At 48.3% G+C, this 26,557-nt stretch overlaps 11 protein-coding genes across 11 annotated transcripts; 9 read left to right on the plus strand and 2 right to left on the minus strand.

Annotated features, from left to right (window-relative positions):
* Window positions 1-360: 360 nt before the first annotated feature.
* MCYG_00808 (SNI2) lies at window positions 361-4,892 on the plus strand (the record flags this gene model as incomplete). The annotated part of the gene is made up of 12 exons (XM_002850658.1): window positions 361-647; window positions 699-774; window positions 1,026-1,173; window positions 1,282-1,369; window positions 1,448-1,741; window positions 1,791-3,448; window positions 3,537-3,661; window positions 3,711-3,751; window positions 3,889-4,089; window positions 4,172-4,275; window positions 4,335-4,625; window positions 4,870-4,892. 12 exons carry the CDS (start codon window positions 361-363, stop codon window positions 4,890-4,892), a joined length of 3,336 nt encoding a protein of 1,111 aa, XP_002850704.1.
* A 219-nt stretch (window positions 4,893-5,111) lies between these two features.
* Window positions 5,112-5,529, plus strand: MCYG_00809 (uncharacterized protein; the record flags this gene model as incomplete). The annotated part of the gene is made up of 2 exons (XM_002850659.1): window positions 5,112-5,133; window positions 5,231-5,529. The coding sequence occupies 2 exons, from the start codon at window positions 5,112-5,114 to the stop codon at window positions 5,527-5,529; spliced, it is 321 nt and encodes a 106-aa protein (XP_002850705.1).
* Window positions 5,530-5,934: 405 nt separating this feature from the next.
* Window positions 5,935-6,821, plus strand: MCYG_00810 (uncharacterized protein; the record flags this gene model as incomplete). Its single annotated transcript, XM_002850660.1, has 3 exons — window positions 5,935-5,965; window positions 6,209-6,466; window positions 6,712-6,821. 3 exons carry the CDS (start codon window positions 5,935-5,937, stop codon window positions 6,819-6,821), a joined length of 399 nt encoding a protein of 132 aa, XP_002850706.1.
* Window positions 6,822-8,724: 1,903 nt separating this feature from the next.
* MCYG_00811 (MeaB protein) lies at window positions 8,725-10,153 on the plus strand (the record flags this gene model as incomplete). Its single annotated transcript, XM_002850661.1, has 4 exons — window positions 8,725-8,868; window positions 9,036-9,252; window positions 9,319-9,799; window positions 9,880-10,153. 4 exons carry the CDS (start codon window positions 8,725-8,727, stop codon window positions 10,151-10,153), a joined length of 1,116 nt encoding a protein of 371 aa, XP_002850707.1.
* Window positions 10,154-11,009: 856 nt separating this feature from the next.
* MCYG_00812 (elicitor protein) lies at window positions 11,010-12,408 on the plus strand (the record flags this gene model as incomplete). Its single annotated transcript, XM_002850662.1, has 5 exons — window positions 11,010-11,030; window positions 11,171-11,189; window positions 11,320-11,484; window positions 11,634-11,781; window positions 11,844-12,408. 5 exons carry the CDS (start codon window positions 11,010-11,012, stop codon window positions 12,406-12,408), a joined length of 918 nt encoding a protein of 305 aa, XP_002850708.1.
* Window positions 12,409-13,633: 1,225 nt separating this feature from the next.
* Window positions 13,634-14,746, plus strand: MCYG_00813 (uncharacterized protein; the record flags this gene model as incomplete). Its single annotated transcript, XM_002850663.1, has 1 exon — window positions 13,634-14,746. One exon carries the CDS (start codon window positions 13,634-13,636, stop codon window positions 14,744-14,746), a length of 1,113 nt encoding a protein of 370 aa, XP_002850709.1.
* Window positions 14,747-15,385: 639 nt separating this feature from the next.
* On the minus strand, window positions 15,386-18,207 carry MCYG_00814 (glutaminase GtaA; the record flags this gene model as incomplete). Its single annotated transcript, XM_002850664.1, has 6 exons — window positions 15,386-16,141; window positions 16,202-16,332; window positions 16,400-17,346; window positions 17,413-17,420; window positions 17,470-17,881; window positions 17,930-18,207. 6 exons carry the CDS (start codon window positions 18,205-18,207, stop codon window positions 15,386-15,388), a joined length of 2,532 nt encoding a protein of 843 aa, XP_002850710.1.
* A 729-nt stretch (window positions 18,208-18,936) lies between these two features.
* On the minus strand, window positions 18,937-21,132 carry MCYG_00815 (glutamyl-tRNA synthetase; the record flags this gene model as incomplete). The annotated part of the gene is made up of 2 exons (XM_002850665.1): window positions 18,937-20,808; window positions 20,881-21,132. The coding sequence occupies 2 exons, from the start codon at window positions 21,130-21,132 to the stop codon at window positions 18,937-18,939; spliced, it is 2,124 nt and encodes a 707-aa protein (XP_002850711.1).
* Window positions 21,133-22,061: 929 nt separating this feature from the next.
* MCYG_00816 (conserved hypothetical protein) lies at window positions 22,062-23,275 on the plus strand (the record flags this gene model as incomplete). Its single annotated transcript, XM_002850666.1, has 3 exons — window positions 22,062-22,373; window positions 22,430-22,711; window positions 22,772-23,275. 3 exons carry the CDS (start codon window positions 22,062-22,064, stop codon window positions 23,273-23,275), a joined length of 1,098 nt encoding a protein of 365 aa, XP_002850712.1.
* A 673-nt stretch (window positions 23,276-23,948) lies between these two features.
* On the plus strand, window positions 23,949-24,875 carry MCYG_00817 (conserved hypothetical protein; the record flags this gene model as incomplete). The annotated part of the gene is made up of 2 exons (XM_002850667.1): window positions 23,949-23,980; window positions 24,044-24,875. The coding sequence occupies 2 exons, from the start codon at window positions 23,949-23,951 to the stop codon at window positions 24,873-24,875; spliced, it is 864 nt and encodes a 287-aa protein (XP_002850713.1).
* Window positions 24,876-25,668: 793 nt separating this feature from the next.
* MCYG_00818 (uncharacterized protein) lies at window positions 25,669-26,548 on the plus strand (the record flags this gene model as incomplete). Its single annotated transcript, XM_002850668.1, has 3 exons — window positions 25,669-25,792; window positions 25,898-25,994; window positions 26,062-26,548. 3 exons carry the CDS (start codon window positions 25,669-25,671, stop codon window positions 26,546-26,548), a joined length of 708 nt encoding a protein of 235 aa, XP_002850714.1.
* Window positions 26,549-26,557: the final 9 nt, after the last annotated feature.

The following is a 26,557-nucleotide window of genomic DNA, read 5'->3' on the forward strand; positions in this document are numbered from 1 at the left end:
TTATACTATGAACGTCACTCTCTCGAAGTCGAGGCTTATGTCTTATCATTACTTGAACCCAGTGAAATATGGTGCATTCCAAAGCTTATTCGGTGTGAAGTGACTCCATCCTATCCATCCTTAACTTGTCTCCTACGTTACAAGTGCCCGGGTACCCCTCTTTCAGAGCTTCAAGGGAAATTGACATCAGAGGAGTTGAAACGGATTGACAAGCAACTCGGGATCGCCGTCGATCAAATTGGACAACACACTGCCACTAAATTCGGCCCTGTCCATGAGGTCTGTGTGGGAGGAGGGGAGAGAACTTGGAGACGTGCATTTCTTAACCTCCTCGAGTCTCTTCTATGGAATGCTGAAAATATGCTCATCTCACTACCATATTTCGAGATTCGACACCAGGCCAGCCGTTTATCCGCAGTCTTCGATGAAGTTACAGACCCACGGTTGGTTCTATTTAACATCAGTCAGTCATCACATCTTATCATCGACCCCAAGACCAAAGACATCAGTGGTATCACCGATTTTACTGCCGCGACCTGGGGCGATGTTCTCATGACGGACGTATTTGAAAACCCTTCATGCGATATTCTCAGCGGGTATGGTTCAGATCCGACTCGAGAAGGATCTGCACCTATTCGGCTACTGTTGTAAGTCATACCTACACTATTGATATTTCATCAAATTAATCTTACTCCTAGCTACTCAAGCTACCGAAACATTCTCAATATCGTAAAACAGTACTATCGGAATCAACCCCATGAGGAGGAACTTCGGGTCCGAAAGGCATTAATGGCGAATCTGGCCTCTATAGCCGAGTACAGCCCCTAGTATTTTTTTTTTTTTTTTTTTTTTGCCATCCCTCTTTTCACACCAAGTTGGATAGGATAGAGCAACTCTACTGGATTTGAACATCCTTGGTTACTGCTACTATGTACAATAGAACGCTTAAATTTGGAAAATGGGCTTGGGGTTTACTCTGGGGAGGCGTTAACTAGGGATTTTGGCCCTTACTGTTGGCTGGATAGGCAAAATACAAGAGAACCCGGGCTGTTCAATATGTCTATTTGAAACCTCAAAAAGCTCATGTTCTTCCTTTGTTTGAAGATGCGAAGTTCAACGACTTTTCACGTGCTTTCCCGGCGATTAAATTTATTGACGTCAGCCGCCAAGAGCGTGAGCGGAACGTCGCTTTTGCTTCTTAACGCGAACATTTCGTTTACTGCGATTCTAATATTAAACCATTCGGGTTTCATAGTATATACGCTCTTTAACGCTTTATAGGATGGCGCATTTTTTACGAGGGAAGCAGGCTGGCATCCAGAGCGACCTTTCCGCGGGTCTCTCACCAGAAAGCTTTCTCATCGACGAGGTGAGCCTGTCAATATAGGCATAACCTGGATGCGCGCCATCGCTTTATGAATTATGCGCACAATACACTAATCTTGAGATTCTCCCAGGTGGCTCGTTATGGAATTAATTCCCGAATCAGCGCCATAGCGTATGACCCCGTTCAATCTCTACTCGCTGCTGGCACAAGCGAGACGCAGTTCGGAAGTGGGGAAATATATGTGTTTGGACAGGAGCGAGTCTCTGCCGTCTTCTCCCTCCCTCGCAAAGCATCGACAAGTATCCTTCAGTTCTGCGGAGATAAGCTCCTTGCCGTTGCGAAGAATGAACTATACGTCTTCTCGCTTGATGAAAGGAAGCTGCTCACTTCGTATGCACCGCCGGGACACGTTACGTGTGTGCTTACAGACCCAGTTCTAGATTATGCATTTATCGGACTACAGAATGGTTGGTTTAGGCTATAATACAAAGTCATTTTTTAAATCTGAAGTCCTTCAGGCTGAAACCTTCTTGACACTAGGCGAGCTTGTCACATATGATATCGACCGACATATGGTAGCGCTCTTCAAAGTATCAAATTTGTGGAAAGAACGGAATTCGCGGGCCCGATTCCTCCCAATAGTGTCCCTGGCTTTCCACCCTAAGGATATAGGGACGTTATTAATCGGATACTCGGATGGAGCCGTGATATTCTCTATCAAACAAAACCAGCCTGTCAAATACTTCCAATATGAAGTGCCTAAAGGTGCCCCCGGCGGGGATTCAGATCCATCCTCGACTCGTGAGACAAGATGGCCGAAAGTTGTCAAGGCACTCTGGCATCCAACTGCCACATTTGTTCTAACAGTCCATGAGGATTCATCTCTTGTTTTCTGGGACCCCAAAGATGGCCGGGTCGTCATGGCGAGAACAATACAAACTATAAATGTGAATAAACCGGGGGATCCAACATATGCTTCTGGTTCGGCACCTGGCACATTTTCATTGAAAGCATCTATTTTCGAAATCGCCTGGTGTTGTAAAGAGAATCCGGATGACACAGGGTTACTCATAGCTGGCGGGACTCCTACCACTGACACAATGAAAGGGCTGACGTTCATTGACCTTGGAGTTACTCCCAATTACCAGACGTCTTCCTGGCAAGTTCTATCGGACCACTTTTCATCCTTGAAGCGCCAGTCAACACTACCAACTCCACCGAACGCAGAAGTAGCCCACTTTTGCTTAATTCCCCGAGCGTCACCCCATTTCGGGGGAGCCCAAGACCCTATCGCGGTTATTGCTCTTTTATCTTCCGGGGAACTAGTAACTTTGAGTTTCCCAAGCGGCTATCCTATAACTCCAACTAATGTTTTCCCCCCGTCCCTAACGATGGTTCATCCGTTCGCTACCAAATTTGAACTTTCTTGCATTGACAGAACACGATGGCTCGGATGGCGAGAGAAGAGAGCGCAAGGGCCACCCCTTCTTATTGGGGGAGCTGCATCAAAAAAGGCTTTGAAACGCTTTGAGAATCGAGATATCGCCGTTATTGCCCATGCTGATGGCCTCCTGCGCCTGTGGGACACTGGACACGACGACCAGATTGAGAACCCTTCAGTCCTTCAAGTGGACCTAGCTCGCGCGGTTGGACGGTATGATAGAATTGAGGCCACCCATATGTCCCTCTCCGGCACAGCAGGTGAGCTTTCTGTTGGTCTTCAAAGTGGAGAGCTAGTGATTTTCAAATGGGGCCGAAATGAAAATGCCGGTCGAGATGCACCACTGGGGGATAATGATGGGCCCGATAAGATAACTAGCATATCCCATAGAGCAGACCCCGGGCTGAAGGAAGGACTCCTTCCTCTTGCATTGCTAGACCAACGTCAAGGACCAATCACAGTAGTCAAACATAGTGATGTCGGATTCATCTGTGTTGGGTATCAATCTGGAAGCATCGCGTTCCTTGACTTACGTGGCCCAGCAGTCATTTATTCTGCCAATTTGACAGATTTTTCAAAGCAATCACGGCGAAGTAGCTGGAAAAGCCACTCTTCAACAGAAAAAGGAGCCGATTGGCCAACTTGTGCTGAGTTTGGGGTTTTAACAATAGAAGACGACAGTAAGACTTACCCCGCGACTCCCATTTCGTTCAGCATTCTCATTTTTCCGAAAGGCTTTCTCTCATGCTCGATACTAATTATGCCTAGATTACTCAAGTATCAGCTGTTTTGTTGGTACCAACAATGGTCACTTGGCTACTTTCAAAATCCTCCCTTCGTCCTCGTCAACCTATACCGTATCTTTTGTTGGATCAATCAATCTGGATGACCGGGTACTATCTATTTGTCCTACTAATTCCGAAACTGGTACTCCAGCCCTAGCCACGCAAGAAGCAGTCTCAGATCTACGAAAAGGAGAGAGGGTCAGTGGAGTTATAATTGCAGTGACACCCTCTAGTTGCCGTATATTCAAGCCTGCCACGTCTAAAGGCGCTCACAAGAATTGGGATGATTTCATGTGTGACTCTGCTTCGGTTGTTCACTCATCTGGGGGTTATAGCCTCGTAGGCTTGTTTGGTGACGGGAAAGTTAGAGCGTACTCCATACCAGCTCTAAAAGAGATTGGCTCCATAAGTATCGGCAAAATTCTCGATACCAGGAGACTAGGGGATGCTCGAATATCGCCTTCGGGAGATATTCTTGCATGGAGCGGGCCATCAGAAATGGTCATGCTTCACGTTTGGGGCGTCGGCAGTCCACTGTATGTGAAAATGTAATCCTCCTCCTTCTGGACATTGTTATAACTGAGTAATCATTTTATATAGGCTCCGGTCAGCAGACAGGTTATTTAACCCCCAAGCTATCCCTCCGCCTCGTCCTACTATATCCAATCTCCAATGGATATCCGGAACCCAGTTTGTATCAACAGCAGATGTTGATTTATTAGGTGAGTTACTAATCCCGATCGATTTATTCAAAATCTAATCTGACATAATCTTACGGTAGTTGGAGGCCCGAATCGCCCCCCATCTAAGCGCATGATTGAGCAAATGCGACTGGAAGAACAAGAACGCCAACGGGCAGAACGTGAAGGCCGTCTGCCTAAACCTAATACTTCTAATCCACAGGGTTCACAAGAATCATACTGGGCTTATATGCAGAGGCAGATGCAAGAGAGAACCGAAAACCTGAACATTATGGGTGATAGCATGGATCGCCTTGGAGAGAGCAGTAGCGGCCTAGCCGATGATGTTAACAAGTTTGTAAAGAACCAAAAGAAGAAGGCGGTACTTGGGGGTAAGTCAATGCTCCTTACATCCATGACATTAAAGTGTAAGGAAGATACAACGTGCTGATATCAAACACTCCAGCCCTTGGCTCAAAATTCGGGTTCTGATACAATTTCGACGACGTAAACCTGTTTATGTTTCGGTGAAATAAATGGAGTATATACTCCATTTCCCCGGGGTACATATAGTTTTGCAACTCTCCTTCCCCCCTTTTTACGTTACCCCTCATGTCTTCATATATAGTTTTATAGAGGGTGTCTGGCTTTGGCTGTAGCTACGTCACTTCAGGGTAATGGTCTTATCGGAAGAAACCCCGTGTCTGTTTCAAACCTACTTTGGCTAGTTATATTCTACTATCTTTATATTAATGGCGAATGAACGTACACTTGAGATGTCTACCATATATATCAATAACGCCAAAACAAGTTGGGGAGCGCAACTAGAAACAAACCTCGTGTTCATCTGATAAACTCCGGAATCTACTCTGCGTAAAATGGCGGTAAGGGCTTTACAAAGTAAGGGGTGCGTTTATACATCTACACCCGTAGGACCCCTGTTCCTGACATCGCCCGATATACATCTAGCATGTATCGAAGAATGTACCATGCACAGGTTTCCACACCCCGCCCTTCCTCCCGACCTCCGGAAGAGGTCGATCTTGGGTCCTCGATATATTGCTCTCCATAGCATCGTCATCTTGGCAGCACAAACCAACTTCTATCTGCACCACAGATTTCTTCCCCGAATGGCCCATGGGCAGCACCCAGAAGCAGGGCTCTCCTGATGAAATTAACCAGTTTCAAGGGGGATCATTCCACGGAGCTGGGGTTGGCCGTGATCCCAAACGTGTGATAAAGGTCGATCCCCTCATTTTGGTCACTGAGGCTCCGGCCAAACAGTTTTATCCATGATTGAGATCTTCCCTGTCAGACAACTGCATGGTACGATCTCCCGCTAAGTCGAAGCTGTATATGTACATGCACATACTAACGTAGTACAATATATGACCCCAAAGGTGGCTTGGGGGAATAACTCGGGCCGTTTCTTGCTTGTATCCACCTATCAAAATGGGTGATGCCCTGACTTCTACTATGTACTATAGTTCGGTTGTAGTGTTGACTTTTTGCATCATCGTATAGGCCGTTGGAAAGGAGCATCAGCCATCGACTATACGAAGTAGTACAGTGCCTAGTAAGGGTATCATTCCAGCTTCTATGTTTGGGCTTTCGGGAGTTGCCATGCTATGGTATGCTCCTGGCACCGGGGGAGGGCCAGATCAGTTGCAAGGAGCGAGATTTGAACAATTAGTATAAAACATGGCCGAGGAAATTGTAGCGATCACCTGCAGTATCATGCCGCTCTTCTCCTCTCCTCTTCTCCTCTCCCCTTCTCCATGTTTTGTTTTCCCTTTCTCCATATTCAAATCACCGTCTCTTCCACCCACCCTTGCCAGAATGTTGATATATATCGGCGAAGACGCCCGACAATGACTAAGCGACTCGCCCGAGATCAAGAAAAGAAAAGAAAAAAACCAACGGCAAAAAACCACAAGCAAAGCAACTCAAGAGAAAAGAAAAAAAGTCAGTATAGGCCAGGATCCCAGGCAGTGCATCTACACATACACACACACAGACAGAAAATTTCGCCCAGTGAGAGACAAACACCCATGGAGCGGTGGCGTATTCCAACATTTGGGCATGAAGACGGGGGTGATGGTTGCAAGTCGAATCAATAGATCGAAGGCGTCCCTGGTTCAGCGACTTGTGAACGGCAAAGCAACAGAAGAAGAGGCACGGCCGCCACAAACCTCGAAGCGAGGCTCGCAGGACCTGCTTGCAGGACTACATAGTAAGAGGATGGAGGAACGACATGGGGGATTGTTGGCCTGCGTTTGAGATATAGAGCACCTGTCACTTCTGTGGTGACTTGGCCATTTTTTCTTTTCACACGGCCTCCCTCTCTCTATTTCTCTCTCTGTCTCGCGAAATCTTGGACGTTGCGCATCATCCTGATATTGCTGACTGATAGCCTATTCCCCGGCTCCGAGCTTTGGGGATCGAAGGTTATGGATGTCACTAACAGCCAGACTATAGTTCGGCTAGTCCTTCGCCTCCGTTCTGCGAAGGTAGAACCGCTAGGCTTGATGCATCAAAGGATTCATGTCTTGGGCAAGCTTGTTTCTGGCTTGATCAGAAAGGCTTGATCGATGGTAACGGATAACGATTCCGGAAGGTCAGTGGAGGTGTTATGCCTGGCGATGGCTTGCCCAGATAAACTACCTTGCCGCGAGCGAAGCAACTGCCTTTGGAAAGGAAAAAGGAAAAAAAAAAAGACAACAAGAATAAGCAACCCGACTTTCCCGATGGGAAAGTCATGATCCGATTGGATAAGAAGATGCAATAATACGCTTGCGACCACTCTGCTATAGTTCTCTGTTGATATGCGTTGACAAGGGTCTCCCCGGCTGACCTTGCAAAGAAAGCCTCAAGGGAAAACGCACGAGGCCGTTATCCGTTCTCCTCGACAGTCTTGAGAGATGCAAGCACAGAGTAGATATGTCCGTACAAGACGATGGACTCTATAATTCACATCCACTGAAACGGGTTGCAAGTTTAGGTTACCTCGTACTTTTTTCAACGCTGATTTGAACTAACCAAGGGGGATCATCAACTGTTGAGTGATTTTCTCACGACTTGGTTCCCCCCGGATAATTTCCAGACTATTAGGCTTTTTTCTGGAATTCGTCCATACATAGCTAGGGGGAAAAGGCCAAGTGCCTGACTCTCCTCCCCCACAGCCCCCTTGGTTTGGGGAAACAGCTAAAGGGGACGAAAAAACCGTGTTCACACGTCCAGCCTGCGCAAACCGAATCGAAAAAAGGGAGGCTCTGGGGAAGGGGGTCAACGTACTCCATATGCTTGGCCGTGATGCTCGTACAGGAGGCTTTCGGGGGGGCGCATTACGGAGTACACACGTATTTTGCAGAGGAGAGGAGAGATGAAGCGTCTAACTTCCCAAGCGAAGGGCAAGAGAAAAAAAGCATCACCTTCAATGAACACATTTCAGCCCTTTAAACGAAAACTTGCTGCTATGAAAATTTTCATCTAGGGCGCGCAGCCTAACTTAGTGGACGGCGGGAAGGAGGATTAGTTACGGCGTAAAAAGAGACACCCCGTCTATCAACCCCATGACTGGCCCAGCTCCTTTTCACCTAAACCTTCTGTTGCCCTGCCGCCATCCACACATCGCGGCCGCCTCTTGTGTCCACTTGGAGTTCTGTTTAAAAAAAAAAAAAAAAAAGAAAAGGTTTAAAAAAAGAGAGAAGGAAAAAAGAGGGAGAGAGCGAAAACGCCCCAAGGGAACGGACAGGAGGGAAGATGTGCCAGAAAAGGGAAAAGAGAGTTCCCACCTAAACAAGGGATAGCATAAGCAACAGTTTTCTAGATCTCCAGAGAAGACGCAAGGACTTGGAGAGCTAGGCTCTGGGGGCAAGGGTAGAAAACGGACGGCGTTCCCCCTGCGAGCTCGCATCTGTTGCTTGATGCAAAAGCCATCGTGATTCTTGGACCAGTAAATCCCTCCAGCTTTTTGTGAACAGGAAAGAGAGGGAATACTTATACTGAACAGCGCCGTCGGCTCTCTTCTCTCCCTCTCTTTCTCTCCCTCTCTCTCTCTCTTCCCTCCCTGGATACTTCCCCAGTCCAACTATCGTTCTTCTCCACATCCCACATCCTCGAGCCCACCGGATGGATATGCTCAGTCGACTTGGAGCCACTATATCTTAGACAACAAAACTGCTTCATAGCTTCAATACTTTTTTTTTTTTTCACACTTCTGCTCACGTCCCTCGGCAGCCGCGCGCTTCTTTCGCCTATGACCAATTGGTGCACCCTATCTGCGCTGTACTCGTGACGCCAGTTTCATCCTTCGCCCAATCCAGCTCAAGGTGGCTTTTGTTTGCATTCCTGCGGGGGAATAGGATCTCCCCTTACCTACGGTTCCCAGGGAGGCATAAGAAAAATAAAAGCTAGGACCAAGACCAATACCATCACTACCAGATGAGATCTGTACCCATCGACCATAGCGGATCAAGGAATGGCGTCAATATGGACGAAGTAACTACAAAGTCTGAGCCGAATAACACAATCGAAGGATCATGCAGCTCATCTCTATCTACACCGGAACCGGAGGGGGAAGTTGTTGTCCAGGACACTGTCCAGAGACAGAAGCGCAAGGGGGGAAGAAAGCCAGTAGGTAGATAGCCTTTCCTGGGAGGGAGATTAGACATTCTTGTCACTCTTCTTGCCATGCACCGCTATATGCTTGTTTTAACATTGCATTTGTATATGATGGCTAACGGACGGTACCTGGTGCTTCCTGCGCCCCCCTTTTTACTTGTTACCTTTGTTTAATTCAGATCTATGCCACTTCTGAAGAGCGGAAACAACGAAATAGACAGGCGCAAGCAGCCTTTCGTGAGAGGCGGACCGAATACATAAAACAGCTAGAGACCACGATAAAGCATAACGAAGAAGCTCTACATGGCCTACAACAGAGCCACCGCAACGCTGCGGACGAGTGTCTGATGTTGCGGTACAAGAATTCGTTACTAGAAAGGATCCTTTTGGAGAAAGGTACATTAATCATATGAAAACCTACTACTTCTCTTCTCCCAGAGCCAATGCTGACAATATCCATAGGCGTCGATGTGCAAGCCGAGTTACGTCTCAGGGGTGGCAGCCCAAATCTACCACCTAGCCGGCTGCCGCCAACCAGTCAACCATCTCACGCATCACCGTTGGCACAAAGCCCCCCAGGCCAGGCCGGGTTGGTCCAGAAGCTCGAACCTATCTCAGTGTCACACGTACGCCGTGAGAGCAGCTATGTTATGCACTCCCCGCAGCTACAGCCTACTCCGACATCCCATGTATCATCGCCAGTAGCAACGAAGTCTCCAGCGTTTGGCTTGCAAGGGGGCATATCTCCCACGGCTGAGATGCATAGCCAGCAGCAGCAGTACAAGCCTCACCCCTATCATCGACCTCAGATCTCTACTCAGCCAGGCGGTTTTGGTCCGGGAATTACCTCTGCTTCGGCCGAAAGCATCGAGCCTACGCCAGTCCTTCCCTCTCGGATACCGCCAACCTACTATCTTTCACCCTTTCAAAAGCAATATAACCAGTTAGGCAAGTCGAACCACCCTATCCCATCGATTTATACATGTTATTCCCCTTGAGTATTGGCCTTGCTAACACTGGTAGTGCAGAGCAGGAATATGACGCTCGTTCAAGTTCCGTGGATGGACCGGATCCGTCAGAGGGCAGCCCGGTAGACTACCAGTCTCAGCAGCCGCTGCCACGTATACAGCAACGGCACAACCCAACCTCGAGCAGCGGAGATGCGGAAGCCATGACAGCTAGCTCGTCATACATTGAACAATATGATCCGATGATGGATCCTGACCCATTCGGCCTGTCTGCCAGCATGCACTTCCCCACACCATTTACCTATGCCCAAGGCCAAGGGCGGCAGTGAAAGGAACAAGACTCTGACATGGTGTGATGGAAACTATTTATATATAGGTGTTGACCGGCCCAGTCGACATGGGTCTATGTTATGATGACATAGAAGAGATATGAGGTGTTTCATGGATGAGGAGTATATTATTTATCAGGGACTTGCTTATGAAAGTGGAGGAAGGGATCTACAGCCAGATCAAGAAGGGAGGTCTGCTCTGCATTTTCGAGGCGTTATGTGCTTGTTTACTTGTTGCTTTTTTCCCCCCTTATTTGGGGGGGTGTGAGGGAGGGGATAAGGAGCGCAGGAGAGTAAAATAAGAGACTTCTTTTGATACCCACTTTATGTATGGACAATGCTGGAGGCATCTCGGGATTAGTTCATATTCTTGGAGAGGACGACTTGATTTCAGCATATGTACCATCGCTACATCTCTTTTTTATATAACTGTTCTTCCATCTTCATCCTATCAGATCGTCCTTCCTCTTTGGTACAGCTACCCTAAGCCCTAAGATTTTCCGTAAGAAGCGCCGGCCCGACTATATCTCCGGCAAACCCCAAACAAACTCGCTTAACCAGAAGGAGAAAAACAAAAAAGATGCACCCGAAACAGGCTTAGCGCACTTTTTTCCCAGCGGGCGCGCAAATGAAGGCAAATTAAAACCACCCAAAAAAAAAGGCAAGGGAAAAAAAAAACACCGTCGCAACCTCGACAACCTACAACCATCCCCATCGCCACAGCACAAGAGGCCGAATTCCTATTCTTGCTAGGGGTTTCTGCCTTCTGCTCTGGAGTCCCAGGTCGCTCCATATCCCCGAATTGTTGCAATAAACAGAAAGCCTTCCAAGGAAGGCAATATCAAATCCAGGCGTCATGGCGGACGTCCGGTCCAAGGTTCGTTCGCCTTGCACTCTCTTACTCGCTCGCTCGCTTGTTTGGCGGCTGTTGTACGGTCCAATTGAGCGAGATTGGAGGTCGTTTCGACTTTTGCAAAGGGCTGGCATAGGCTGACATTTGCTTTTCATATTATGTAGAACCCATACGAGCTTCTTGGTATGATTCGTATCTTCCACCCACCGAATAAAGCGTCACTCTCGCAGAGATACCGTGTTCTGCATACCCTTAGCTGGGCTGTGACTACTGTTGAATCTACAGGAATTAACATATATATCGATATCTACAGGCAACGACCCTGAGCTCGACCCTAACAGAGAGCCGGAACCTCCAGTGAAGGTCGTTGACAAGAACCCTCCTCGCCGCGGAAAGCGTGATGGCCCGAATGAGCCTCGCGACACTGCTCCTCCACGTACCAACAACCGTGGTCCCAGACTTCCTACAAACGAGCAAGGTAAATAAACACACTCATGTTTTTATTGTCAAGCCCACCTTTTGGCTGTGGCGATTTTTCCACTATGATGTCACGTGGACGTGCACGACCACAACAACTTAACCGTATAAGAATACTCTTTTCTAACCGGGGGGTGTTGGTTATAATAGCGTTCCGCGACCGCAATGCTGGATCTCAAAACAACCGCAACAGGCCTACCGATGGCCCCAGCGACCGGGCTCAACCAGCTGCCCACAAGAACCGTGACGCCCGTGGTAACATGATCCGCGAAGACCGTCACTCTCGCACTGACCGAGTGTATGTCTTACCTCTCTCTCTTTTTATGATGGTACGGTGGTAGTTAACATGCCTATCCGCAGTGTCACAGACAAGCAGGTCGAACAGGGCTGGGGATCCCGCTCTGGCGAGTCCAACTTGAAGGACGAGCGTGCCGGAGAAGACATTGCCCAGAGTGATGAAAAGGAAGCCGATGAGGCCAACGCTGAGGAGCCAGAGGAGGAGCCAGAGGACAAGAGCAAATCATATGCCGACTACCTTGCTGAGCAAGCTGAGTCTAAACTCGAACTCAGTGCAAAGGAATCCCGCAAGGCCAACGAAGGAACCAAGGCCGACAAGAAGTGGGCTAACGCCAAGGAGCTGAAGCGCGACGACGACGAAGAGGCCTACATCAAGGGTCAGAGCAAGGAGACCAAGCGAGAGCGCCAACGCAAGGAGAAGAACGTCCTTGAGGTCGACATGCGTTTCGTCGAGGCACCCCGACGAGGCGGTGACTCTTTCCGTGGCCGTGGTCGTGGTGGTCGTGGTGGACGTGGTGAGTTCCGTGGCGGCCGTGGAAACAGTCGCGGAGCTCCTCGTGGCGGTCCTCCCCACGCTTCCGGCCCTACCGTCGACGAGAAGAACTTCCCTTCTCTCGGAGGCAAATAAGCGGATTTACATGTATATTGATCAGCTCCCAGGAAACGCTGGTCTGCAAGTTCTGCAACCTAACAAATAACTTTTTTTTTTCTCGATGCGATTAAAAAAATTTCGTCTAAGCAGAGAATCAATAAAAGGCCCTTTCTTTTTGTTTTTACTACTTCCAAACAAAACTGATCATGGGAGGGGGAAAACTCATTGGGAAACAATTGAAAGCGAATATTTGTTTCATACCTTTATGAACTTCTTCTCTTCTTCCAGTCTTTTATTCTGTCTTCTCCGTCATGATACTATTTGTTCTACAAATTAATCCGCTTTTCTCTCTCCGTCTCCTTCTCTCTCCTGGCCCCCTTTTCGTGTTCATTTTTTTCGCTTCCGTTTATCAACTCTTCTTTTCCGTCCATCTCATAAGTCTGACTTGTTGATTTCTCTCTCCCTCTAGAGGCGCGTGGACGGTGTCTGGTTTGCCCTGCGCCTTATAGGGGGAAAAGGTACTGGATGTCTCTTCAAGGCACTACGCAAGATATGTAGAAATGGGTTTGGGCGAGTCTTCGTTCTAACGTTTACTAGGGACAAAAAAATTGGAAAAGAAGAATTAAACGACTTATATCAGATTGCTGGCCTGTCTTTTTATCCTTATACCCTTCTTATTGCTTCTAATATACCCATTCTAGACATTACAGTGATAGGTTATGCCTGTCTTATGGGATATATGAACAAAGCCTCTGCTGGTAGCCGGTAGTGAATACTATCAATGCCCAAAATTATCATATATTACTTTGATTAACTGGATAAACCCCATTAGTTTTGATATCACTTTCTCATTGAAAGTAATATCTATATTAGTATATGTTATCTTTTCAAATTGGAACTCCTCCACTGCAACCTTTGCTTATATCTCACATTCTCCCAGCCCCCTGATTTTGAACGCAGTGAACACCACTTTGATACTTGACAATAGAGAAAATTCTGCAGACCCCGCGCACTTGAACAAAGGCGTTTTGCTTCTAGGCTCGTCTATCAAGGTTGAGTACGCCTGGAGGTGGCTGGGAGTATCAAGTTAAGCGGCTAAGGGGGTAACAAAGTCTCTGCTCGTTCAATTCATACTCAGTGCCTTTTGATATCTTGATCTCCTTTCAAGCACCTCCGATACCTACAACCGCCTCATTTCTTCTCGAAGATCAATTTCATATTCGAAGAATACCATTGAGACCACTAGAAACTGGCTTCAAAGATGGATTTCTACTATCAAGTCGTCAAGACGCCAGTCACCGCCCATTCAACCTGTTCGATCTTCTCCTTAAGCAGCCCCGGCCCTGAGCCCAGAGTCAACTTCGGATACGAGCCCGAATACCCTTATAACCTCGATTTCGACAGCCTGAAGCTTGCTGACGGGTATGCAATGGGCATGCGTTCAGCGCCTCTCTATCCCTCGACCCTCGAAGAAAGGGAGGAAACTCCCTCGAAACTACGCGAAGTAGCTACGCCAGGGTTTGCCAAAAGCAACTTCAATGAAACTCACCATGGATATGAGAATGATGCCGAAGAAGCGAGTATCAAAGCCTATAGAGATGAATATCACGATGAGCAACCTACGTCGGGCTCAGAAACAAACACCTCAGCTACCACCCCGTCCCTCACAGATACCCCTATCACAGCTGCTACTACTTACAACTCAGCCAGCCTCGTGGATCACGATGCTATCACCGTCCCTGTCGAGGAGAAAACTGTCTACCAGAGCCCATCTCCTCCACCTCCCCCTTCACCTGCACCCAGGCTCCTAGAGCCACCACCAAAGAAGTCCTCAGCATGCGGAAGCTATGAAATCTACAAGAACTCACTCCCCTTCCGCCAACTAGGCTGGGCCTCCGAGGGTCAAACTGTCACTAGAGAAATTACTCTCCCTCCTCGCCTCGTCCAAGTCGAGTCTCCTTCTCCTTCTCCCTCTCCACCTCCACGGCTACCACCACACAGAATGGCTGTTCGCGAACCACTGGTCCCCATGCTCATATACAATGAGAACGGTGAAGAAAGATATGTGTCACGCTACAATTACCTGCCCGCCGGTCGACAGGCTAGGGATCCAACGCCCAATGCTCTCGAGTTACTCCTTGCTCAGGCTCGTTCGAGCGGATTTACTACCGAAGCACCAAGGCCAAGATACCGTCCTTCGGCTGCCAGTAGGGATTGGTATGATTCTGTGGTTTCAGAACGCAGGCCACTGTCCTCGGCCCGCAGGAGGGCTCGTGAGGGCCTATTTGCTGCCTTGTCTCGTCGTACCGAGTCCCGTCCTCAGTACAACAACAATATTATGCCTAACCCTCCATTCCCTTGGATGCGGAGGTAAATACTTCGGCTTTTGATTCTCTTATGCATGCAGTATTAGTTCCTCTTTCCCTCAGACGTAAAAAAGACCAAAAAAAGATGAAACAGAAAAATCGGCGTTGCGAGTTCACCATTTCTGTTCATTCTCTGTATTTTTCCCCCTTCTTTTCATCTCTTGTTATCGGTATTTTTCAATTTCTCAACTACATTTGGTTTTATTGACTTGACGGACCCTAAACTAAACCCAGTCTCTCATTTATATCCATTGTGTTGGCCGTTTAGTTTCTCGACTGTTTATGTATCACTTTTTATGTATCGTATTAGAATTTACAGGGGCAAGAAATGATTAAAACATCGATCTGATTGATTCCCTGTATATAGTCTACGGGAAAGCCAAACTGTCTCTTAACTTGACCAGCAGAAAAGCGTGGCAGTAGTCTATTCTCTCGCCTTGCCAAGGAGGACATAGAATCATGATCTAACATCAAAAAAGGGGGTTCTAAGCAAGTAGAACAAATGCACATGGGCATTGAATGAATGTCCGAAATGAACGCCATATCGAAGCAAGGGCTATATATAAAGGAACCGTCGTGGCCATGTAGTGCCAATTGGATTGGAGGGAGGGAAAGAGTAAACAATATCAAGGAAACAATGAGCGATTTCAATCTTCGTCGTCACTGACTATCGTCATTTGCGAGCCATCCATACCCAGAATGGGAAGCTGATCTTCATCTCCAACTTTCACTTTTGAGCCGTCTGAGTCTTGAATGGGTGATTGGGAGCCTCCGTCGTGGGGATCGTTGTCACCCCAGTCACCCTCATCAGGAGAGTTTTTACCCTTGCCTTCCAGGAACTTAAGCCCTTCGGTTGCTTTGCCATTACAAGCCTTCTCTAGAGCAAGGAAGGCAAAATGTCCACCAACAACAGGTCGAGCAAAGAAATTTGGCCCTGGGTAGCCACCGTCTCCTTCTGTATTATAGAGATCGGTGAGCGGGTGATCGGTAGAGGTTTCATTAACCCATTTAGCGACTGATTGAAGGATCTCGCCTCGCACAGACGGACTGGAGACGGCCATGGCAAAGAACTCCCAGTCGGACTTTGTGTAGAGATGACGGCTGTCAAGGGGAAGCCCGTACTTCTGACGTACATTGGCATACCACTTTGACTGTTTCTCGTAGACACGCCTTGGGATGAAGCCAACTTTGTCCGGTGGAGGAGTAATTGGTTCCTGGTTATCAAGCTTACGGGGGTGGGTATCGTACTCTGTTCCGTCAAGATGGAAGCAGAGAAGAGCGTCCGCAAACATATTATAGAGAGTGGTCCAGGAGCCATACCAGTCATATGAAAGCTTGGCATGGGTACCATCTCTAGAGAATCCAAAGCCTTCCCATTTTGTGATATAAGTATCAGAGATGTTCTAGTGGCAGTTAGTCAGTTGTGGTTTGTTTTATCGTGTCGGCAATGCAATATGACTGACCTTGAAGTACTTATAGTCCTCGGTGTTTCCGACGAAGTTTGACATTTCACTCATTGCATTGATGCCAACTATGCCTTTCAATGCGAGGTTTGTTTGAAGGGCAAGCCATCCGGCAAAGTCATCAGTTGAAACTAAAAGGGTAGTTAGCAAAGCATGACACTCCATTGAGTAATATATATATGTGTCCTGGGCTCTTACGTTGGTTATGTGGTTCGAGAGAAAACTCCACAAGGTAACCGGTCCACTGCCTCCATAATCTATACGACTTCTCGACCCATTTTCGTGCCAGGTTAGAGGCCTCAGGGCTGATCCCCCAAACGCCGTCAAGCTTGTCAATGCCACCAACGGTCTGGAGATCGCGGAGAGGGAACAGTCCAGCATCTGGTTCAACAGCCTGGGATCCGAGAGAGCCGGGGTACCAGGGTGCTGTGGTGTTCATCTCTGGTGGGAATCTGAGGGAATTCACGACAGAGAGGCCCATGATGAGCATGTTACCGCATTCTTCAACGGGCATGTACTCATCTTTACCATCAGGATGCCCAGTCATGTTAGGGAAGTGTGCACCTAGATCGTGCATGGAGTAATTGTTCGGATATTGACCACTTAGCATATGCTCAATCAGTGGTTCTAGGAGATAGGCTAGCCATCTAGGGTTGGTGTAGAGGAAGAAGGGGAATGAAGGGAATATGACATCCACAGTCTGGCAGTTTCCATTGGAAGAAATCTCCTTGAGGAATAGAAGAGGGTTATCCGAGGTGCCGGAGAAGGAGGTGGCACCGAGAACCTGCCGGGCGGTAAGGGCAACGATGTCTACATAGTCTTCAGCTGCAGAGAGCTGTGCATCCCTTGCAAGCTGGTTTGAGTATCTGTGGGCAAGTGTTCTGGCCTTGTCAAAGTCAAAGTAGTGGAAATAAAGGAGACTCCTCACGTCTGGGAAGTATGATTCCCAGAGAGGTTTCATGAAGGTCAGTCCGCGAGCAGAGGCAAACTGGACGACAGGATCCTGGGTATGAGCAATGGTGAAGGTCACCTCATCATGGATGACTTCTGTGTTGGGCTTGTCATCGGTTCCGTTGAGGTTGAATGCCTTGGAGTAAGCAAAGACAGGCTCCTCGTCCATGACGGTACGGAAACGCTCATCATTTCTATTTTGCAAGACACCAGTTCTTGCAAACCTCGTTCTCAAGAGCATCGATGTTCCAGATTCATACCTCACACCCTATTCACCATTAGAATTGAATATATACAATCAAGTATGAAGGTATTACCTGAGGGGCAAGGAAGTGTAGCATTCCCCATTCCGAGCGATCTTGGATTTCGGTGAAAAGCTGCTCTGACTTCCTGCGGACCTGCCACTGATAGAGAGCTTTCTCCTCTACAGTGTCAACGATGTTGTCCATCTGCCAGACAAGGGAGCTTCCACGGTCACCCGTGACCCATTCACCGTTCATGTCCATGTAGATGTTGACGTTCAAGTTCCCTTCCACACGAACGGTGACGTAACCGGCCGGAATAGCCTGACGCAGGGTCGAGGTCGGAGTGATTGGTGAGAGGAAGGTTATGGTTATCTTGACCGATTCACCGGCCAGATGCTTACCCTCTGGCTGGATCAGGTAGGTCATGTTCGTGGTCGAGGCATCGTACTTTGACCCCAGGAACTGTGCGTAGGATACGTTATATCTATATACCGTTAGAACGGAGCAGTAGACCTACCGACAGCATACTCACCCATTCTTCGGATTGTTCTCTCCCAGGGAGTCGTGGGGTCTTCCAAGCAATGGATATGTATTCCCCGTGCTGGGGACGTGAGCCATGAGACTCATGCCCATATGCTGGCCGGTCCAGAAGATAGGCCATGACGACCACGGCTCGTGTCTCGCATCGGCCAGCCAGGTGCTGAGATAGGGGTTTCTAACGATCAACGGCAGGACTGAGGGTGTAAGTCGAGAAGCTCCAGCTACGGCGGAGTAAGCCACCGCCCACGCGAGCAGGACCCAGGGCAACATGGCTGCTTTTTTCGCCAGATGGAAGAGCGAGAAAAAAAGGAGTCGTGTCAACTAGTTATCTATCTTTCATCGAAGAGGCCCTTTGCTTGGGGTTTATGTATCGGCCATCGCATGTATAGTTACTATGGATGCGGGCAGGAGAGAAAGCCTTGGGGGGTTCAAGGGCAAGTCAGGCGGCGGCGTCACTTGCTCCTGCAAGCGGCTGATCAGCAAAAGCGACACTGGCTCCCGGCGACCGTCTGGGGTAACTCACTAAGCAGACACCGCGGTGGAGACGCCGATGAACCCATGGCATGGCAGCTTCATCCCCCGCGATGGTGGGCGAGTTCTCCACGACGATGCGATGGGCGCTGGTTTAGTTGATAGTGGTTGGTGGACTGATAGGTCGTTCTGTATCACACTGGGGACGGGCGTGGACCGTCTGCATCGCACAGCATGCTCAGTCGTGATTGCAATACGCTATTAATGCCTGTCGGACAGACCTTGATCTGTATGGTGGTTTGGACGAGATGTTGCATCCGCTGGCCATGCGATATTCAGGGAGGACGACGATCTACCGAGGCAGAGTAGATCGGTCCCGTCTGACGGTTTAAACAGTTTTATTTGGTTACTAACTACTACGGGAGGACAGGCTTGGGGATGCCATAGAAGTAGCTGTCTCTCTCATGTGGTGATGGACAGGTTAAGCTAGTTACATAGAGAGTGTATCACCTTTCGTCCGGTTGATGCCTATCCAGACTTACCGGTCGGGATGTTGAACAGGATGGCAGGCTGACCATCCTTGGGCTCCCGGTCGAGGATGTAGTAGCCCTTGCGCTCGAACTGCATGCTCTCTCCCTTCTTCAACGTGGCCAGGTTGCAGTCAGCAAAGACGGTGTGCTTGATCTCTGTCTTTGGGTTCAGGAATTGCTCAAAGTCCTCGTCCTTCTCGATCTTGTCCTTGGTGATGAGGTAGTCGAACTCGTAGATCTCAGCTGGAACTAGGTCTTGGTTTTTGGCTAGCCAGGTGACCTTCTTCTCCGTCTTCTTGAAGTCTCCTTCGAGATGGAGCTCGAGGTCCAGACCGGTGACTTTCCCGCTTGCTGCGTCGGTGGTGATCTTGCGCACGATGGCATTACCCCAGTTCATCAGGGTGATCTCTTCGTCCTGCTTGAACGATTTGGCGTCTTCCTGCTCAAACAGGATGTCCGTCGAGTAGTAAACGGTCTTGGTGCCGAGCTCAGGGTTCTTGGGGTGCTTTGGTTTCTCCTTGGGCTCGAGGTCGGTGGCACCGGACACAGTGCCTGGCACCATGTCTTCCTGGTCAATAGCCGTGTGGCGGGGGGAGGTCGGGTCAATATACTTTCTGTTATTGGACCAGAAGGTAGTCCAATCCATGTTGATGATGTTGCGGCTCGGCCCTTGCTTCAGGATGTACTCACGTAGCGAAGGTATAGTCATACCACGGCGACGGATACCCCTAATAGTGGGCATTCGCGGATCGTCCCAGCCCCAGACCATGCCCTGATCAACGATCTTGGTTAGCTTTCTCTTGGACAACAATGTCTTGATGAAGTTGAGGCGCGAAAAGTCCCAAATATGGACGCTGCGGATCCCAAGAGTCTTCTGGAACCAGGCGTACTGTGGGTTTCGGTCGTTATACTCGTTGGTCCGCAGAGCATGGGTGACACCCTCTAAGGAATCGAGGATGGGGACACAGAAATCGTATGTGGGGTATATTTTCCAGGTATCTCCGGTTCGGTGATGAGGAGTCAGGTTGCAGCGATAGATAACAGGATCCCGCATGGCCTTGTTTGTATCGTCAACGGAAATCTTTGCACGGATGCACCATCTCTGGCCCTCTTCAGATCCAGTCTTCATCTCGGCAAACCGAGCCAAGTTGTCCTCAATGCTCTCGTCTCGACGTTTGCTAGCAATTCCCTCAAATCTTTCATGCTGCATCTGCTCCTTCTCGGTATCATCTGCATAGGCATTGCCACTTTTGATTATTTTGATACAGTCCTCGTACATTTGCTGAAAATAATCGCTAGAGAATGAAATCTTGTCAGGGAAGATTCCCAGCAAAGACAAGTCATAAGTGATCGCATCCACAAACTCCTGGCTCTCGTTAGAAGGGTTCGTGTCGTCAAATCGGCAAATGAGCGTCCCCTTGTATGCCTCATGGGCGAAATAGTCATTGAGCAACGCAGCTTTGGCATGGCCAATGTGAAGGTAACCAGATGGCTCTGGTGGGAATCTAGTAACCACGCCCTTCTCGGTATCAGGAAGCCCAATGTTATAACTGGCACCAGCTGCACTGGCTGCCGCTCTCTTCTTCATGGCTCCAGCAGCCATCTCAGCAGCACCCTGACCTATCCATGGGTACATAGTCTCGATGAAGTTGAACCATCTGCCAACACTGTTTGTAAACCTCTTCACAGCTCCAGACGTAACACGGTTGCCGCGAAGGGTGGCCCAAACGACCAAATCGGCCAATGTCAAGCCATAGCCCACGATGTAAGAACGGAGCGTAAGATGGGATTCCAATTCCTTCATCTGCTTATCCATTGCTTTGAAGTCCGGTAATCTGAACTCGAGAGCTCTTTTCAGCCATTCATCGACCTAGGTACGGCGGTTAGAGGGATTGCTGATTTCAGTGGTTGAACAAGATGTAGACGTGGATGGAAAATCTACCTGCTCCTTGTTTCCAGCCTGGAGAACCTCATACTTGTCTCTCAGATAAGGGATGATCTCTTCGTCATAGAGCAAGGTACCGTCGTCGAGCTTGAGCTCTGCCTTTCCGCCCTTGCCTCCGATTTTGTCAACTTCCTCGTAGAGAATGGACAGTCCAGCCTTAGGATTGGCCTCCAAGAGACAGCTGGCGACCGCAACAGCCGGGAGAATAGTCTCTCCAGGAGCCTTCAAGGCAACGGTAAGTACAGGCATCTGGTGACGAGCTTGTCAGATTAAATATCTCTAGAGAGGTAATAGCCACTTCTTACCGTCAGTATCTTGCCTGCTCTGGTTATAGAAAATTTAGATATTCCTCCAATGCTCTGAACAGTGTCACTCTGACAGTATGCCTTGTCCCGTTTCTTCCTTCAGTGGTTGAGTTGATGGTGGTGAGTCGAAGCAGGATGAGTCAAGAAGATGATGGACTTTACTTTTCCACTCTTTGGTGGGGTGCAAGGAAAAATTCCACCCCAACCCTCAAGGGCACAACCACAAAACGAGAAAAGACACCCAGTCTAGTCATTTCTCTTCATAGTCTTTACGAGTGATGTTAAGACACGAGGGAGTCTTATATTCCGCAAGGATGCATTTTTATGCCACCAAGTCGCAAACTACATGTACAGCCTACATCTTTGGCCTCTCCAGCCTCGAGCCAAAGGCAACCACAAAAGCAACACTATTAGCCATTAAAATGAAGAAGAAACAAGATCGAGAAGAAGAGAGAACGAAAGAAAATGCAACGACGGAGAAAACGAAACTCCGCGGCTATTTTATCGCGGCTTCACTTATCGATAACTAAGTAACTAAAAGCTCTATAAGCGACGCGTGAATACAGCACGCGACTTGTTTACATCAAAGCATCATTTTGGAAGAGACAGGGCTTTGGAAAGTCGTTCGCAGTGCGTTTCAGCTCCTGAGTATATATTCAGCCGTATCCTTTTTTATCTATTACCTGGTCTAGGATAACTACCTTCGAATCCTTTCCTGAAGCACCGTCCAATCCACGTCTCGGAACGCGGAGCCTCAGCTTACGGTTCACCCGCTTCACAAACAATTTGGACGGTATGACCGTGGTTTACCAGTGCATAAGCAGCTTCTCCCCTTATTTCTAAGCCCTCTTCAAGCCGGCGATACCTCTAGATATGTCCCTAGTCCCTTCTGCGCCCCCTCGACCTGCTCTCCTCAACAAGACAACAAACGCACTCTTGTCTCCTCGAAGTCATAACTCAGAACCGGATATGGGCCCTGGAGTCGATGTTTGTAAACAAACAAATAATAATACCCCGTCATCTCCTTCCCAGGTTGTTGGACAGAAGAGGAGTATAGACCAGGTCGATGTAGACCTACATAGACCTAGTACAGCTACCAGCTCGTTTAATAGCCAGAATAAGAGGGAGGATGAGTTTTATATCTATGATGAGAGTACACATTCCAGTATGGATGTAGATAAAGAAGTATGTTTATACCAGAAAGTCAACCTTACTGATGATAGTTTTGCTAACAGATCTAGGCATCCTTCCTGCAGTATTCTCATAAAGCCTCTGATGGCCAGGAAAAAGGTATTGAGAAAGGGTGTTCCCAAGAGAGTACCAGCATGTCCTCACTTCTCAACCTGAGCTTTGAGTCTGACGGTGGGAATTGTAACAACAATAACATCAACAACACTAATAATACTAAAGTGAACTCATTATCCAACTCACTAAAACGTCCACAAAAAGTTGCTAGACAGCAAACAATATCATCCTCTACTATCCCCACAGATCCAGCAGCGCGTAAATTATTTATTCAGCAGGTAAGCACCTTCTCTCCTCTATTTACTCTGACTCACATGTTAATTAATCTCTTTTCGTAGAAAGCTGGACTACTTCGAGAAAAGGTCCAAACAGCAATGAAGAATATCAAGGATCACAGCGAAATAGACCGCCGTCTTATGGAGCTTGAAGCACAGAGCCGCCGGTCCTGCAATACCCCGTCATCTCTAGGCCAGCAACAAAAGCCTTCATCATCGCATGCCGAAACAGGTGTCGATGTGACCCCTAAGGCTAAACCAGGCCCTTCAACCGACCCGACAACCCAGAGAGGTGATAAGATGGGTGTCGATAACGATTCTACCCCGAAACAGCAGAAGGTGGCCCCCCAAGCAGGGGCTTCTGAGCGTAGCCAGCCAGCAGACAGCCATCCACCGCAACAGCAAGTGGTTAGCAATACAGGGGGCCTTGTCATCATTGACCGAGATGGATCTTGCTCGGTCGAAAGGATGATGGCCAGGGCTAAAAAGGAGACAGCAGTGGATGGCCTTCTGAAATTGATGAAAACTACGGCTGAGTATGACGGGCTGGACGAATGGAGTGGTTGAAAGTGTATGATAAGCGAGCTGGACCTTTAAAAGGATAAATATTGTACTTTTAAATGATCATAATAACTGAACAGAGGACTTTAGGTGCCTACGTCTTCTCCCACGTCTGCTTCTTACGCAACCCTTGATGACATTCGAGTCCCTAAAACCAGGACTTCGATTGACTTGGCCATTCCAGATACCAAATAAAAATAATATTACCCTGCTGTTTGCTAAACAGTGACCTTTTCTTGTTTGTCACTGTGGCTGCCAAAAGGGATGCTAGTTGAATACCAATACCGCTCAATTCACCTTTTCGTACTTTCTTTTGTTTAAATACAACAGCACAGAATAGTGATGGGGTGTGATGGGATATGGAACTTGCCTCCATATCACCCAACCTACTGTCTTTATTGAATATCTATCCTCCTCTGAAAGAAGAATCATGGCCAACTCATAAAGATATATATACCAATGCTTAGGATATCACAGCCAACACCACGCCCACAAACAGTGACTTGTACGAATATAAAGCCAAAGAGTGTGATATAAAGTCCACAGTTTTCTTTTGGCACGATTCCTTCTCTTCCCTGCTTCTCAACAGCTGAAGATCTGTTGCCAGGAGTTTCAAGCCTCCCTTGACAAGTAGCATAGAGCCAGTTCAGTGTACTCTCACAGCAGAGAGTAAGAAGATATGGGAAGACTTAGCGGTGCTCAGCTTCGTAGGTAGGCAAGCTCTTCCTTCTTGCTCTCTTCCTCAGTCCTAACTTCTACTTCGACCATATACAGCCTCTGGTCCGGGCCTAGGGTTAGACTCATGCATGCAACTTCGCCTGATGAAGCACCCCAGGTCCTCTTTAACGCTATTCCGAAGAACATGATAGCATATTTTTCTCCGGTCCTCAAGGATTGTTTCCCAGCTATAGGTGTGGCTCGCGTAAACCGCCAGGGATGCGATGGAGAGAAAGTGGCTACTCTATACGGTGGTTTGAAGCAAGCTTTCATCATCATCTTCAACTGGATGACCAAGTCTTGCGAAGGTCAAGGCCTGGCCTGGATTGAGCGCATGAACTATACGAAATACGCCCGAGTCTTTGAAGCTGCTAAACTCCTTTGTGTGGAGTTGGTTAGTGAAGACATGCTCACCCGCATGAACAAGATGGCCAACACCCAGATCCGCATTGAAGATGTGAGGTTGATCTATCAGTTCTTCCCCAAGCACTCTGAGCCACGCCAGATCGTTATCCGAAGCATTGGTGATGCAGTCTTCGATAGACGCTTGCGTGCATGGGCCCTATATAAGGAATTCAAAATTGACTGCCGTGAATATGACTATGATATTTATGAGTACGTGGAGAAAAAGCGCCATGCTGTTGCTGAGAAAGAACAGAGACAACGTCTGCTCGAGAACCAGGGCAAACGAAGACGGCCCCGCAAAAGCAAGCTGCAGCAGACCAAAGAGGCGGACGATACCACAGATGAGAACACTGCGAATCAAGTGGTAGCCACAAAAGTGACTGGAGTGGTCTCTCGCAAGGGAAAAGGGGGCCAACCAACCTATGTCAGTGTCACTCTGGACAAATTTGGCGTTGATAATGCAGACTACAGACCTCGCTATTAGCAGCTGTCCGTCCCAGTAGGGTCCTTAGTACTCTCCATGAGAGATATTCCGGTATTGAAGCTTAGAAGAATGTAGAATCTATGGCACGACTCACCTTTGATTGAGCCTATCCTTCTTAATTTCTACGTATACTCATGCTATATTAGCGAATTACATGGGCTGATACTACCTGACTTATTGTTTCTCAATGCTTTAAAATTTCAAGTGATTTCTATAAATGTTAGTTGTTTTGTATATGCCTTCAATGTAAAACAAGGTATAGGGTACTATCTATACCTCGGAGCTTTACCCTGTAACTCTAGATCCATAACTGTTTGCTAAGCTCGTTCTGCTGTCGATATAACAAAATGTGTTTGCTAACAGTGTCTCTTCTATCCAAGGCTATCATGAGCAAACTCCATAATGAGAATAAGCTTGTCAACAATCGACTAGAGTCTTTCATAGAGATATTGAAGGACAAAAGGACAAAAGTGCAAAAATATAATTGTTTGTTGTTGAGCTTCATTGAGTATAACAAGAATAAAAACAGCAACACAGCCTCGAGGTCATTAAAGACGTTGAACCTACAGATGTTGAGACTAGAGTGAGATTTTCAAGTGTTCTCATTCCTACAGATATAAATATCTTGCTCTCCCTTTCTCCACTTCCTTTCCATTCTCTTTGCCGCCTGCTTTGAACTTCGTCTCCTTTCTCAGACTGATACACCTCACGTTCAAGGCCATCGAAGAAACCGATTTAACCACATCTGCTTATACCAAAGCAGAAGACACTCTTTCTTCCAAAAGGAAGAAACATGGCCTCTAGAAAGGGCGAAGCCTCGAAAGAGGCCGGGGAGGAAGAAACGCGAGAGCCCAGCGTAGAAGCTGGAGGAGAGACCAAGACGGCCGAGGTGAAAGCCGTAGTTCGCCCACGAAAAGGTATTGTTTCCATCGCTTCGTTCTTTCAAGTCCTTTTTTCCAGCTCAAAGAACAAGATCACAGAACACCTGAGTTCCGAGCTGACAATTTACTTGTACTTGACAGTGGGATGTTTAATGCTGTTTGTCGGTGACCATGAAGACAAAGGGGAAGACACCGACTATTGGCGCGTGCGGTTAGGCTGGTCTGGGGATGAAGAGCCGTAAGTCACATATCTCTCCATTTCATACATCCATACTTGGGTTGTTAACACGAACTGCATGGTTCAGCCGTGATGTCTACCACCGCTACGAGGCGGTTGGAGACCCCACGCAAGCCGGAGGAGGCGGGCAGGTCCCTCTCCTTCGGTTTGTGTGGGTGTTTGAGACCGGGGAATGGGTCGACAAGGCGAAGATGTTGAGAGAAAGGGCACAGAAGGCGCAGAAGGAAAAAGAACTGCAGGAAGCCGTCTCCGCCGCCGCCAACGCCGCGAGGACAGGTCGCGGAGGCTACCGCCGAGCAAGAGCCCAGCCTGTCGCCCCTGACGCAGCTCCTGGTGCTGGTCGTCAGGATGCTGCCGAAGGGGCGGGCGCCGGAGGAGCTGTGGAAGGGGGAGACGGTGCTGGTCACCTCCCCCCTGAAACCGAAGTGAAGAAGAGAGGGAGGAATCCCGCAGCGGCAAAGGTGCCCCCTAAGCGTAAAAGGGGGCAGGACGATGGCGACCACCAGCCAGCTGAACAGGCTGTGAAGCGAAGGGCGAAAGCAGCTCGAAAATGAGCTGTAGGT

This window comes from Microsporum canis, genomic scaffold, assembly GCF_000151145.1.
Source record: "Microsporum canis CBS 113480 supercont1.1 genomic scaffold, whole genome shotgun sequence".
In the NCBI taxonomy this organism is placed as follows: domain Eukaryota; kingdom Fungi; phylum Ascomycota; class Eurotiomycetes; order Onygenales; family Arthrodermataceae; genus Microsporum; species Microsporum canis.